This window comes from Lithobates pipiens, unplaced genomic scaffold (assembly GCF_037356315.1).
Source record: "Lithobates pipiens isolate NorthernLeopardFrog02 unplaced genomic scaffold, aLitPip1_a1.2 Scaffold_1, whole genome shotgun sequence".
Taxonomy (NCBI): domain Eukaryota; kingdom Metazoa; phylum Chordata; class Amphibia; order Anura; family Ranidae; genus Lithobates; species Lithobates pipiens.
In genome coordinates this window covers 202,911,295-202,926,243 of record NW_027507685.1, presented here as the reverse complement: position 1 = coordinate 202,926,243, position 14,949 = coordinate 202,911,295, and the positions used below count along the sequence as shown (strand labels likewise).

Here is a 14,949-nt window from a genome sequence, read left to right as displayed (position 1 = left end):
ACATATGTAGGCATAGGACACACCCACTGCCACACCCCTTTAAAGGAGGATTAACCAAAACAAAAGGTTAATTAAATCAACAAGGGTTTTTTTTTTACCACTACGATTCCTTCATATTGGCTTTTAAAATTTACAAATGCAGCAATTTAGAATTTGGATGAAAGGTTTAGCACTGGGAAACACTTTTTTGAAAGACAAAAAGTGCATTTTATATACAACTATATAGATCAGAATAAAATGAGGGACAAATGAGGAGGAAAGAGGGACATTGCTCCAAATCAGGGACAGTCCCTCGAAATCAGGGACAGTTGGGAACTATGTCTAAAGCAATAACTTTTTTTTTTTTTTGCATGGAATAGGATAGGATAAGGACTTATATTAGTTTTGTTAATGCTGTCTCTGTCCCCAATGGGGAGAGGCATACACTTACCAGCCACTTAATTAGGTACACCTTGCTAGTACCGGGTTGGACCCCCTTTTGCCTTTAGAACTGCCTTCATTCTTCGTGGCACAGATTGAACAAGGTGTTGGAAACATTCCTCAGAGATTTTGGTCCATAGTGACATGATATCATCACGCAGTTACTGCAGATTTGTCGGCTGCACATCCATGATGCGAATCTGCCGTTCCACCACATCCCAAAGGTGATCTATTGGATTGAGATCTGGTGAGTGTTTTGCCCATTGGAGTACAGTGACCTAATTTTCATGTTCAAGAAACCAGTGGTGAGATGATTTGAGCTTTGTGACATGGTACATTATCCTGCTGGAAGGAGCCATCAGAAGATGGGTACACTCTAGTCATAAAGGGATGGACATGGTCAGCCACAATACTCGGGCCTTGGCGTTTAAATGATGCTCAATTGGTACTAAGGGGCCCAAAGTGTGCCAAGAAAATATCCCCCACACCATCACACCACCAGCCTGAACCATTTATATAAGCAGGATGGATCCAAATTTCATGTTGTTTACACCAAATTCTGACCCGACCATCTCAATGTCGCAGCTGAAATCATGCAGCTGAAATCAAGACTCATCAAAGCAAGCAATGTTTTTACAATCTTCTAATGTCCAATTTTGGTGAGCCTGTGTGAATTGTAGCCTCTGTATCCTCTTCTTAGCTGACAGATGTGGCATACCTTGGTTGTAATGAGTGGTTATTGGAGTTACTGTTGTCTTTCTATCATCTCAAACCAGTCTGCCCATTCTTCTCTGACATCAACAAGGCATTTCCCTCCACACAACTGCTGCTAACTGGATATTTTCTCTTTTTCGGACCACTCTTTGTAAACTCTAGAGGTGATTGTGTGTAAAAATCCGAGTGGATCAGCAGTTTTTTAAATACTCAGACCAGCCCCTCTGGCATCAAAAACCATGCCATGTTCAAAGTCACTTAAATCCCCTTCTTTGCCATTCTGATGCTCGGTTTGAACTTCAGCAAGTCGTCTTAACCGCATCTAGATGCCTAAATGCATTGAGTTATTGGCTGATTAGCAATTTGTCTTACCAAGAAATTGAACAGGTGTAACTAATAAAGTGGCCAGTGAGTGTATACTACATAGTTACCTCTAAACTTTTAGAAAGCTTAGGAAGGCCATACATGCTTCGAATCTCGGCGGGTTCACCAGGAACCCGCCGAGATTCAAACCATGTATGGGCAGGCTAATTGTACCAAGTTGATCGATCAATCCAACTGGGGTGCAACCAGCTTGCTGGATTTCACTTGCGATTAACCACTGTCTTCTCCTGGTGGGGGTGGCTTACACCCCCTGCCGGTAGAATACAATGGCTCGGCAGGAGGAATTCCCGCATCAGCACTGTCTGTGTTGATGGGGGAATCAAGTGAATTTTCGGGAAAGAGATTTGCACTGTAGTCTACAACCGTCTGGGCTCCTACTTCACTGAAGACAACTTTCTTGACCACTTAGTCTGGCTGTTGCTGTTTTGATTGGTTCATTAATAACCAGCACAAAATTCAATCGGTGTAAAGCCAGCTTAAGCCCCCGTACACACGGGCAGAATATTGGGAGACATTTGCCAGTACAAAAAATACTGGCCGACATTCTGCCCGTGTGTACATCGGTCTGTCGGACATGCATGCTGGAAAACCAGCAGTGGACCAAATCCCAATCAGCACTCCAAGCCAATGGCAGAGATCTCTGATCGGAGTGTTCTTGCCGGGGGGCCGTCCCCCTGTCAGAACACAACAGCTTAGAAGAGGAGATCGCTGAACTAACCTTGCATGGTTAGTACAGTGGCTTCTGAAAAAAAACTGTAGTGTGTACCAGGCTTTAAAGTGGTATAAAACACTGGGCTATAGAGGATAAGAAGGAGTGGCTTGCCACCCTAGGCAATGTTAGGAAATGGACACACCGGGAGTGCATCACAAACAAAAGATTTCTCAGAACACTTATAAGCCAGCCTGCAAAACAACCAAACTGACCCTGTCTAACAGTTTACGTTAAAAACAAAGAGATTTGTTTGCACACATTTGTAAATACAGTATATGCACAAGCTGCAGTGCCCACGCCAAGGGACCTCTGTATATACTGCGGTCCTAACTCTAAATTTCCAGTTCTGCAGTATATACAGAGGTCCCTTGGTGTGGGCACTGCAGATTGTGCATATATTTTCAAATGCGTGCAAACAAACCCCTCTGTTTTTAACATAAACTGTTAGACAGGGTATATTCGGTTGTTTTGCAGGCTAGCTGGTAAGTGTACCAGGAAATGTTTTGTTTGTTTGTAATGTGCATTGCCCTTCCATGTGCACCTTGCTGCAAAGGCCAGTTATAGGTTGGGGTGGTTGACACTTTTTGTACACACCGGGAGTGCACACGCAAGAGTAATAACTGTTGAAGAAGGAGGCACTAAGCAACGGGTGCAGGCGCTAGTGTTGAGGGAACAATATAAATCAGGTCACAGGAGGAAGCAAACGGCATTACATAAGGTGATTGTTTTCACCAGCATTAGGGTAAAAAAAAAAAAAAAAGCAAGCTTGTTTCGCTGGTGAATTTAGTCACGAGCAAGAAAATTTATATTGTATTGTCCCTTCTGTATTGAACTGTACTGTAATTGTGCTGTCCCCCCTCTACATTGTAAAGCGCTGCATAAACTGTTGGTGCTATATAAATTGTGTATAATAATAATAATAATATTTAATGTAATTGCAGATTTAGATGGACTTTCATAACCCATGTTTCTTTATTGGTTGGCAAAAGACAATTTTTTGTTTTCGGTTCCTTTTTCCATATCTACTTATAAAAACACATTTTTCTTTCTAGGGATATTTTCTTCTGTGTCTAAGATCAGTAAAGCCCCTGAACAACCTCCATCCTCTGTCACTTCCACACCAAAGACCCCTCGTATGGACTTTTCCAGGGTCACAGGCAAGGGAAGGAAGGAGAAAAAATGTATGTACACTTTTCATGGAAGCCTGAACAGCACAAGTCTAGTTTAGATACAATAATATTGTATTGGTTATAGTAAACTAGAGTTTAACGGTTCCCTGGTTGTGTTTCCTGGGGTCTCTCGCAGCAACGCAGAAGAAGTCCATCAGTGTGGGCAGTCTAGACAAAGAGGGACTGAACATCGACTTGGGGGACCAAGTTCTTGTGGCTGGACAGAAACAGGGAGTGGTGCGCTTCTATGGAAAGACAGATTTTGCTCCAGGTAACATGATGGGAAGAATAAATGGGCTACAGCTATAAAATTTGGTATATACTGTATATTACTGAGAAAAAAAACACAATAATATTCTTATATCTACCTCAGGATACTGGTTTGGAGTCGAGCTGGAAAAGTCTACCGGGAAACATGATGGCTCTGTATTTGGTGTTCGGTATTTTACCTGTTCCCCAAAACACGGAGTCTTTGCTCCACCCTCTAGAGTTCAGAGGTAAGATTTGGATGCAGACATAGTGATAATTTATTGTGTAGTGTAACAGCAAACATTTTGTCTAGCAACTAAACGTGAAAGAGCTCTAGGCTCCTTTTCATCCATTACACCAAGCTAGCCTTAGCGTCCTTCTTGAAAATAACTTGTAGATTACAGAACTATATAGCAGCTAGCTCAAGCTTTAATTTACACAAACAACTTAAAGTGGTTGTAAAGGCACAAGGTTTTTTACCTTCATGCATTCTAAAAAAAAACTTCTGTTTGCAGCAGCCCACCCTAATCTTTACCTGTGCCCCCTCTCGATCCAGCGATGTCTGATTGGCTTTTGGCAGCAGCGGGAGCCACTGGCTCTTGCTGCTGTCAATCAGTTGTAGAGAGACAGTCTGAAACAAACAGCTTCTGCTGTCTTATTTAAACAGTAACAACACTTTTGTTGAGAAAAAAAAATCCCCTCCTAGGTGATCTATGTACATTGCAGGGATTTTAACACATTTTGTTGCAGATTCCTACCCTTTGTTATTCTGAAGAAATAGCTGATGGTTTGTCTGTCTCCATGTGTAGAGTGAATCTGTATGGGCATGGTTTTATAATTATCAGTCAGCTGCTGCACCTGCAAGGCTCTAATAAGGAAATTGGCAAGGTCTGCATCTCTTTAGACGTAATTTCCTTTTGGGAGTATTTTACCAAAAATTATATTTTTGTTGCAGGGGATGCTGAAAATCTGATTTGTATCTTAGTGCAGACTTCTGGAAAAATAAGTAAGCCAAACACACAAGCAGGAAATTGTGGGGGGGAGTTCTGTACACCATCTGTATACAGAACACCTCCAGGTAGCCATATTGCATTGAATTTTACAGAAAATTACAGTGGTGCAGATTGAAAGGGAAGGTCATTTTTAAAACATTCAATTACAATATGACTTGTGTCGCAATTGTATACACTATATAATTTTTTGCTATTTTTTCCCCACAAAAGTGGCGCTACCCTTTAATAAACATAAAAGCTTCATACATACACTACCCAAATGAGGACCCATAAAGTACTGTTCATTCTGGATGTCTGCATTCAGAATGGTTGCTCAAAATACTTTTACATTGTCTCTGCTGTTAAGCAAATGCAATTTTCTATGAAACTGTTGTTGCACTTTAATTAAGAGCTGCAATCAGTGTAGATTAATAGTTTGGTGAGAACATCACTCATTTTGTACATCCCTATTCCATTCTAGAATCGGTGGCCCAAAAGATCCCCAAGCAGACAACAACGGAGTGAAAAAAGTGCATCAAGTAACTAGTAGGTATACAGTTTTTGAGTCATTAGCAGCCCTGTTTGTTGAAATGTGAAAAAATATGAAAGGAGTCAGCAGAGGGCCCTTTCTGAAAACCTCCACGCAATGCATTGAAATGGCTGAATGCAAATAAACAAAACTGTAGTTTAAAAGGCCTACGTTGACAAACAGCTATCAAATGAGGGCATGCTGAGCAAAGCAACAGGCTCTACTGCTGTCCTTGATGGTGTACACAGGGAACAGGCAGTGCTGGGTGTCTAAACAGCCAGTCACTAATGCTGTTGAGGAAGAAGGATAGGGAGTCACATGCTTCCCATACCCAGAAATACAGGTATTTTGCGCCATTCCTGGTGGTAAAATGAGGCAATGGGGAGGGAAGGTAAGTGTGTGCTGCAGGTGAGGGAGGCAGTCAAGTAAGGTGCAGATGGCAAGACAGAGAGGGGAGGGCATTAAATCAAGTAGGTAAAAAAGTAAGCCATCTTTTATAAAAAAGCAGCACTACATGTTAATGTACTGAGGATTCGATAATGCATAGGGAGGTTTGTGGCAAAAATCAGTAATGATGAACTAACCCTTTAAAGTGAACCTGTGCCCAGATTATGCACACTAAATTATTTACACATTCTGATCCAGCAGTAAAAGGACTTACAAACAAGTCCTCATTCACCTCTGTAGCTGTAGGCATTGTGAAGAAATTCATTTTAAAATTTCACATCAAAGGCACGGAAATCTTAGCTCTTTTTTAGGGCAGCAGAATCATAACAGCCTGTCAGCCTTCTAATGTATGTCACAGTTCCGTGCACATTGATCCGGCGCCGGGTTTTACCCCCTGTCTGCGCTGCTCGGGTTCGATAAAAACCACCCTGAACCTGGATATTATTAAGCATTTGCACCTGTGGGTTACTGTTCAAGCAACGTGTCTCCACGCTGAAGCTGGACCTCCCTGTTCCTCTGGGGTTTACTGTTCCTTCAGTACACTTGTGTTCTGTGTCTTTGTTCGTTTTGTATAACACTGCTCCTTCACTGCTCCTGCCCATTGAAATCAATGGGGCAGCGCGGCTATACCGGCATAGCGATGCTGTAGCAGCACTTTGCGGTGGTTTTTAACCCTTTCTTGGCCGCTAGCGGGGGTTAAAACAGAACAAAAATAGCGCCGCATTACCGCTGACACCCGGGGCGCCGGCAGTGTGAAAGAGGTCTAAAAGAGGAACTCCAGCTGACCTCCTCATTTTTTTTTTTTGGCTCCGCTTACCTGATGGTGGTATCTGCACATTTCAGATACTCCCCTATCCAGTGGGTCCAACATTGACCCGCTGACATCCTCTCATGCCTGGCCACTGTGACATACACATCCCGGGAGGCACAGCTGGCAATGTGCGTGTCATTCGCCTAAGACAAGTGACATACATGGGGAGGTGGGTGGACTTTAAATAAAAAAAAGAAGTAAACAAAAGAGAAAAAAAAGCAATGCCCTATTCCTGCAGCGGAAGGGAGGAGGGGTGGAGAGGCGGGATATGGAGGGTGAAGGTCCGCTTTAAAGAATAGGAGTTCAGTTTGGCTAATCCCACCCTTCAAACATCGCGTGGCCAAAAGCCTATAGTTTTGGTTATGTGATTAACACTTGATGGAGCATGCAGCAGGTTTTCTCCAGAAAAGGTAACTATTTTAGCTTGTTTATAACTTTTAATTGGTCATCACAACAATTCTGCTGATATACAGTAGTTATACAATTCATATCTTAGCATAGGCCAACTCTAAAGCAGGTAAAAAAAATATTATTTAATATTAATTGATAGGGACACCCACGATTTTGCACATTGTTGTCTGCTTTACTAATACATTTGTGTGTTAAGGCAAGTAATATATTAATATAATACATGTAAATCAATTTTATTGTATGAACGTATGTACACAATTATCTGTGTTTTTGCATAGTATGTTCTGTATTACAACAAGAAATATTTGTGGTTACGTGCAGTGTCACAGCCAAAGCGTAACTTCAACACAGTGCGGACACCGAAAGAGATTGCATCAGAAAACTCTCTCTCCAGGTATTACTGCTGAATGTGGGCTTAATATGGGCTCAAATACTATATGGATAGATGTGCAATCCATAAAAAGAACTGTGTATAAATCCACTGTGACTGAGATAATCTAATAGACTCCAATATAGGTGCTGTCCTAATTTAACCTGGGTACAAATGATAATAACAACAGATATCTGCATATTAACCACTTCAATACCGCACTTAATTAAGCACTTAAACACCTTCCTGCCCAGACCAATTTTGAGCTTTCTGCGCTGTCGCACTTTGAGTGACAATTGCGCAGTCATGCTACACTGTACCCAAATGAAATTTATATCATATTTTTCTTACAAATAGAGCTTTCATTTGGTGGTATTTGATCACCTCTGTGGTTTTTATTTTTTGCTAAACAAATAAAAAAATACCGAAAATTTTGAAAAAATAAATTCTTTTTTTGTTTCAGTTTCAAAACTTTGTAAATAAGTACGTTTTCTCCTTCACTGATGGGGTTACACTGATGGGCAATGATAAGGCGGCACTGATGGTCACCGATGAGGTGGCACCAATGAATTGGCACTGATGAGGTGGAATTGATGGACACTGATATGTGGCACTGATAGGCGGCACTGATGAGTGGCACTGATGGGCGACACGGATGGGCACTGATAGGTGGCACAAATTGGCACTGATAGCTGGCACGGATTGGCATGGATGGGCGGCACGGATGGGCATGGGTAGATGGCACAGATGGCCATGGGTAGGCGGCACAGATGGGCATGGGTAGGCGGCACAGATGGGAACTGATAGGCGGCATTGTATTATAATATACTGTACTAATGGATGCCAATCAGTGCCAAACAATAATGCATGCCAATCAGTGATGCCCATTGTGGGCACTGATTGGCATCCATTGTGGCACTGAATGGAATCCCTGGTGGTCTAGGGTGGCATACCTTGTCCTGGGCATCCCTGGTGGTCTGGTGGCGTCCCTGGTGGTCCAGTTTGGGCATCCTCGGGGGGGCTGCGCTGATAATCGATCAGCACAGACCCCCCCTGTCAGAGGAGCAGCCGATCGGCTCTCCTCTACTCGCGTCTGACAGACGCGAGTGAGGAAAAGCCGATCACCGGCTCTTCCTATTTACACTGTGATCAGCCGTGATTGGACACAGCTGATCATGTGGTAAAGAGTCTCCGTCGGGGGCGCGCAGCGGCTCAAAATCCTGATCACGTCATATGACGTCCGGTCAGGATTTTGAAACCACTTTGCCACCGTCATTTTGTTATAGGGCAGACGGCAAGTGGTTAAATTGTTACTAAACCCAGGACCCTGCATTCACTAAATCTGGTCTCCCACAGTACACAGAACATGGAGATGCAATTATTTTAGTAAATATAAATTGCTAAATACCTTTTCTCATCAGCAGTATATAGCAGCCTTGTGACTTCTATAATTCTCTGGCCGAGCACTGGTAAAGCTTGTAGGAGGAGTTTTCATTCTCCTCCGACTGCCCTAAGAGGCTGGATGACCCCTGACCCCCTAGGTGTTTGAAAAATAAGTCGGCAGCTACATATACTGTAGATGCAACCTTTTAGAAAACATATACTTACCAGCCCAAGAAGTCCAGCACCATCTTTTCTGTAGCCAATGCGTCCCAAAGATCTTCAGAATGCCCATGTTGCCATCTTTTATTTGGGAGCCAGATGCAACTTCTTGATGACTTACAGCCAGCCTACTACTGAGCATGTTCAAGATGGCAGCATGCAGTAAGATTGGTCCTGCAACCTCCTAGGATGTGTGACATTTATCGCATGAGAACATTTTTGAATCTACGTATAGGAGGTTTTATTACAAGCTCCACCTCCCCATAATGAGAATAGAAGACTGGAAAGCAAAAATGGGAGTTTCAAGGTGCAAAAAATAATTACTTAGGAACCAATTATAATTTCATAATTTTATTTAACAAACATGGTTAAAAAACAAATAAAACCAACACATGAGATCATGCAGTCACGGTACAAAAGTTTGTTGCCTCTCTACATGTTGCGCCATAATCATGGCTTCTTCCAGAGTTTTTGTAAGACCCTATGTGCAATATCGCCCAAACAAACAAAGACAGAAACTCTAAAGGACCACCAAGGCCTTCCGGGTAACCCAGCAGAGTATCAGTTTGCCATTTGGATAAACCCCTTAAACTAAACCCCGTTTCTCTAGGGGATCAGGGAAAGTGGAGGTCAATAGTCGCTTCACTTCAAATATACACTTCAAATTGTGATATAAAGCTTGATATGGACTATGCCATCCAGATAACTGAATCCTTCATCTGAAATGAACAGATCCCTCTCCTTTGTATCAAAATGATAACCTCAAATCAGGAGGATTCGGGAGAATAAACATCACCACAGGAGTACTTTAAACCTTAGAATCATGTTCTGCAGGTATATGGCAGGCAAGTGGTCCTGCCATATACCTGCAGGATGTGATTCTAAGGTTGAAAGGGCTTCTCCTGTGGTGATGTTTATTCACCCGAATCCTCCTGATTTGAGGTTGTACCTCCAAAGTTTCCCTATTGGTCCTTCAGTAGAATCGGTGGTCTCACTGACCAACCAGGAGCTTAGGGAGGGAGGGGGAAAAAGTTTAAGTATATTGTTTGGCAGACGTACAAGTATACTGAAGGAAGAACTGACAATATCTGTTGTGTTTATCTGTACAGAAATGTATCAGATTCTTTCATTCACTCTCCTATACTGCAGTGGGAAGAGGAAAGGAAAAATGTGGCTGTTATAGGCAAGGATATATGCTAGGACAATTCTCTCCATATATACATAGATAAATAATGCTCACTATGTCCTATCTCCTCTTTTGACCTCTCCTGTTAGTCCATTCTCTCTTTGTCCTGTGTTAACTGTCCTTTTCTTTTCTCTGCCAGGTTGCTGTTCTGCTGCTGGTTTCCATGGCTGCTGCGTGCCGAGATGCAATCCTAACCTTGTTTCCTGCTAGCCCAGCATCCTGTCACCTGGAGCCACAGACTGCCGCCTCCCTCTGTCTGTGTCTGCATCCCCTGACTCCCCAGTGCCTTGTCTAATGTTCCTCTGACTAAGGGGCCCCTCTGTGTGTCACTGTCCCATTCAGTGCAGAATAAATCGAGGAGTGGGGGCCAGGTCATTCTGCTAAAGGTTCACTTGCTTCCGTCTTCTACAGAACCTTCTACCGAAAGGCCAATCGGCAGGAACCTCCAGCACGGCCTGAGCTTGTCCCAGGTTGCCCTTTATTCTCTGTTTCTAGGGATGACAAAACAGACACACTGGGTTACTGCTGACTTAAAGACCTTTAGCTATCAAGGCAAAAAGCAAAGTGCAATAATCCATAACAACCAATCACCAATGTCCTGAGTACTCTAAAGTGCAGAATGCCAAAATCTGATTGGTTGCTGCAGGGTGCTGCACATCATTGCTCTTTGTGGTGTTATTATTTTTAAAATTACCCAAAATACTCTACAATAACATATGCATCCCTAACCCCAATCCCAATCACCACATTCACCAGCCAACTCATAATCAGTCACTAAACTAGAGCCCGATCAATAACATAAGTGCATGATATCCTAAACCAACCTTGCTTTATATATATATATATATATATATATATATATATATATATATATATACACACACACACACACACACACACACACACACACACACACACACACACTATATATATATACATACATATACACACACAGTATATATATATATATATATATATATATATATATCAATATATATATCCTGCTGCATAAAGTATAAGTTCATGGCCCTAGTCTTCAACACAGATGGCAAATAATACATAAAAGATAATTTAAGAGCATGTTGGGCAAAAGACATCCGTATGTCTTTTTTTTTTGCTTTTGTTCCAAAAGGCGTAGATATGTCTGTACTAGTTTATGAAATTTAATATGCAGCTTTGCAAATCCGACTACCGTCATGGAAAGAATCAACCACATGAATGGTGCACTTGGTAGGACTATTATGTAAGAACAAGCTAGAAATTATTGACCTTGCTCGTATTTGTGGATATCCTTGTGTAGAAAGCAACACAGCCTATCACTGGACTGTGATGTGTCTAATATCTGTATATGGCCCACTGTCTCTATTATCCCAGCAGGTCATGTCTCTCATGTCAGGTCTTTCTCATCCCATCCCTAATCTGTGATGTCTCTATCATCAACCATCTTATCCTTGACCTATGGTTTCTCTCTCAGCCTGCATTAAGACAGTGCTGTCTATGTTATCCTCTCTTGAGCTCAATCATTCTATACCTGGTCTTGTTTGTATTATTTTGTTCCTTGGCCTGTGTTGTCTCTAGCATTCTAATGCACTATTTTCCACACACACATTCCTGTAGAGATGGCTATGTATGTAAGTGAGTGCTGCAGCGACCATCGGCTGGAACCGTAAATAATCAGAGCAAGAAAACATCATCAGCATTCCATGGATTTCCAGAATGGGTCCAAAACTTAATTGAGCAATCACATTGTTACAGCAGAAGCAACATTTTGGAGCCTCGCAGGACCTCATCATCAGGCATGTGACTAATGCCCAATGAAGTGGTCCCGCGAGAAACATTGTTTCTACAGTAACAATGGATCCATTGTGAGCTGGTGACGTCTCTAACATTCTCTCCCTGGTCCTTGACATCTCTTACACTGGTCTGATGTCCCCATCAACTGAACTTTGGTCCTGTTCCTCTTTCCTCCTGTCATCCTTCATCTTAGCCTTGGTATCAGATGTCTTTATCACCTTCTCTTTGGTTGGTCTTGTCTTTCATTCTCTTTCTAGTCTGTGATTTCTCTATAATCCTACTTTTGATCTGTTACGTCCATTACCTATCCTTGGTCCGTATTGTCTTTTGCATCTTGTCTGTGGTCTATGATGTCTCTATCATTGCTTTGGGTCTATTGTCTCCATTGCATTTAATCTTTTGCATCCATCATCTTGTCCTTGGTCTGTTGTCTTTTTCATTCTGTCCCTAGTCCGTGGTGCATCTTTCGTTTACTCCCTTATATCTGTAACAAAAAGAAGAACCCGCTACAGGTGTCTACTTCCTAATGATCTCTCCCGTCTCCAGGCGTGGGTGCGGCTCAATATGCAACCATATGCAAAAATTGAACAAAAAGGTCTGGGTGGCCGCACTCCAATGAAAAGGATTTCTTTATTGTTATAATAAATCCATGCAGCAAGGATAAAACCGCTAACGCATTTCATACCATTATAGCAGGTGCTTAATCATAGCTATGAATAAGCCGGACCTTTTTGTTCAATTTTCCCCTTATATCTGTAGTGTCAGTTATTTTGGTTTATCAGATATCTCTATAACACTGGTCTATGACATCTCCATTATCTTATCCCTGGTCTATGATATATCATCATCTTTTCTTTGGACTCTGATATCTTCATCACCCTGTCTTTTTGGTTGGTTTGTTCTCTCCAGGATCGTGTACATAGTCTGTGATATCACTATAACCTTGTCTTTGGTCTGTTGTCTCTGTCATCCTGTTTCTGTTCTTCAATGTCTCTATGATCTTGTCCTATAATGTCTGTATCATTACCGTATTTATCGGCGTATAACACGCACAGGTGTATAACACGCACATTCATTTTAAGAGGGAAGTTTCAGGAAAAAAATAAAATTTTAAATAAGGCAGCTAAAATTGAAGTATTGGCGTATAACATGCACACGCTATTTGCACCCAATTTTCATGCCAATAAATTTTCACGCCAATAAATACAGTACTTGTTGTAGGAATTATCTCCATCTACCTGTCTCTAGTCTATGTTTCTAACACTTTGCCACTGTTTTTTAATATCTGCCACCCTATCTCTAGTCTTGAGCTAGCCATGTACCAGTAGAATTTAATTTCAAATTTTCATTTTCAGAATGTTCGTTCAATTCTATAATGGTTAGTGGGGTCAAATAGACAATCATTTTCAACTATAGTGATGAGTAATTAAGGAGCGGGATGAAACCTTTTTCTCAGACGAAATTCTGTGCATATGTTTTGCATTTGCGAAAGGTCAATTCTATTGTAATGCACATATGTTGGACGCAAATGAAACCTGTTTATTGCATATGGAATTCCATTCAAGTAGCAGGACTGGATGAAATTTTAAGGGCTTTTGAATACAATTACTTGACTTGATTGCAAGATCAAATTCTCTGAGGGACAATCTTTCAGAATTTTAATATGGACGTTTAAGCAAAATTCTACTGGTGCATGGCCAGCTTTTGGGCTTTATGTCAATCTGTTTGATCCGTGGTCTCCATTATTCTCCCTCTGTGATGACCATCATCCTCTCTGCATTTTTTGATATATTAGTTGTCACATACAAAAACAGGTCTAGCTTAAGAACTCTTTACTGTTGCTCAAGCAGCCATATTCCTCCCTTTCATTCTACAAAACTGTACTGGAAACATGAAAAGGGAGAAACTTCTTGACTGTTATGGGCTACAAGAACAGTTAATTCTATTTTATACCTAAGGATCATATATATATATACCCCTGATATCCCGTCTCCTTAACATTTATAAAATACTCATCCTTCCACTCCAGTCCAGCAGCAATAACCCTGCCACCCCGTGTCCTGAATCCTCTGACAAAACTGCTCTGTGGCCACTTAAAGAGAGCCTGTCTATCCTACCATGGATAAACCGATCACTGCATGCAGCCCCCTCCTCTGTACATAGCATGGGGTACTCTGTGTGCTGTGAGTAATGACTGTCTGTACATTGTGCTAAGTATTAGCTAGCACACCCCCATATGGGGGGTTCATTCAGAATGTAGGGAGGACCATACACAGTCTAAAGAGTCTACACAGCATCTATATAGACATACATCATAGTCCCATATGAAATATAAGGACTGACGTGGAATACACAGTATATAGAAAGTAGCAATGATCTGTATATCTATATATATTGATACAGTAACTACCTGTATACAGATAAGCAGTATATCATGTGGAGGTGTATATGACACTTTTATGAGGATGGGATTTATTATATGACCCCCCGGGGGGGAGGGAAAGTCACTAAATATGTCATTTAGCGGACCCCACATATTTCCCTTGGAACGTGTTTTGGGGCCCCTTTCTGTAACCCTGCGTAAAATCTTGTGATCTGCCTGTAACTTGTGGTCTTACTAACCCTGTATACGGGACAAATGGATGTACGTCAGATAATAAAATGATTTATCTACTCAACTCTGTGGCTGATTTTTTCTTTTATCTAATCATCGGAAGTGTAAAACCTTAACAATAAATTTCTCTTATTTGCGCCATTTTAGACCGTTTAATATATCATTGGAAGCATCTGATGTATCTGGGATAAAATACTTGTTCATTTTGTCAGAAGATCAGAGCTGTCCTGTGTTCTTTTCACACTTCCTATGTTATCTCAAACAGCCCTTCTAGTTCATATCATGGACTACAGAATGATCAGCCTTTGTGTTGTAGAGATCTGACAGTTGGAGTGGTTAAGTAGTTTAGCAAAAAAACAAAACACTGGGCAGGGCTGACACCACCCAGTCCACATTATGTTGTGTGTTGTCAGTCCACAACAGGACTTAAAGACTAAGTTCACCTTTTGGGAAAAAAGAATACATTTTTATATTTGTGTGTAGTGGATGACATTTGGGACCAAATGTCACACGCTTGTAAATTTAGTTTTTGGCCTCAGAACAGT

General features: G+C 41.5%; 1 protein-coding gene across 3 annotated transcripts in view; it reads left to right on the top strand.

Moving 5' to 3' along the window:
• The window catches only part of CLIP3 (CAP-Gly domain containing linker protein 3), a 68,817-nt gene extending 54,349 nt beyond the window's left edge, over window positions 1–14,468 (top strand). For 2 of the 3 annotated variants that reach the window (XM_077480451.1, XM_077480442.1), the window contains exons 9-14: window positions 3,283–3,411; window positions 3,536–3,670; window positions 3,773–3,896; window positions 5,122–5,186; window positions 7,160–7,232; window positions 10,136–14,468. In XM_077480451.1, the coding sequence (XP_077336577.1) occupies window positions 3,283–3,411; window positions 3,536–3,670; window positions 3,773–3,896; window positions 5,122–5,186; window positions 7,160–7,232; window positions 10,136–10,190 (581 nt within the window). In that variant the 3' untranslated portion in view covers window positions 10,191–14,468. Of the gene's footprint in view, window positions 1–3,282; window positions 3,412–3,535; window positions 3,671–3,772; window positions 3,897–5,121; window positions 5,191–7,159; window positions 7,233–10,135 lie in introns of all 3 variants that reach the window. The other variant, XR_013274403.1, reaches the window with a different exon arrangement.
• Window positions 14,469–14,949: the final 481 nt, after the last annotated feature.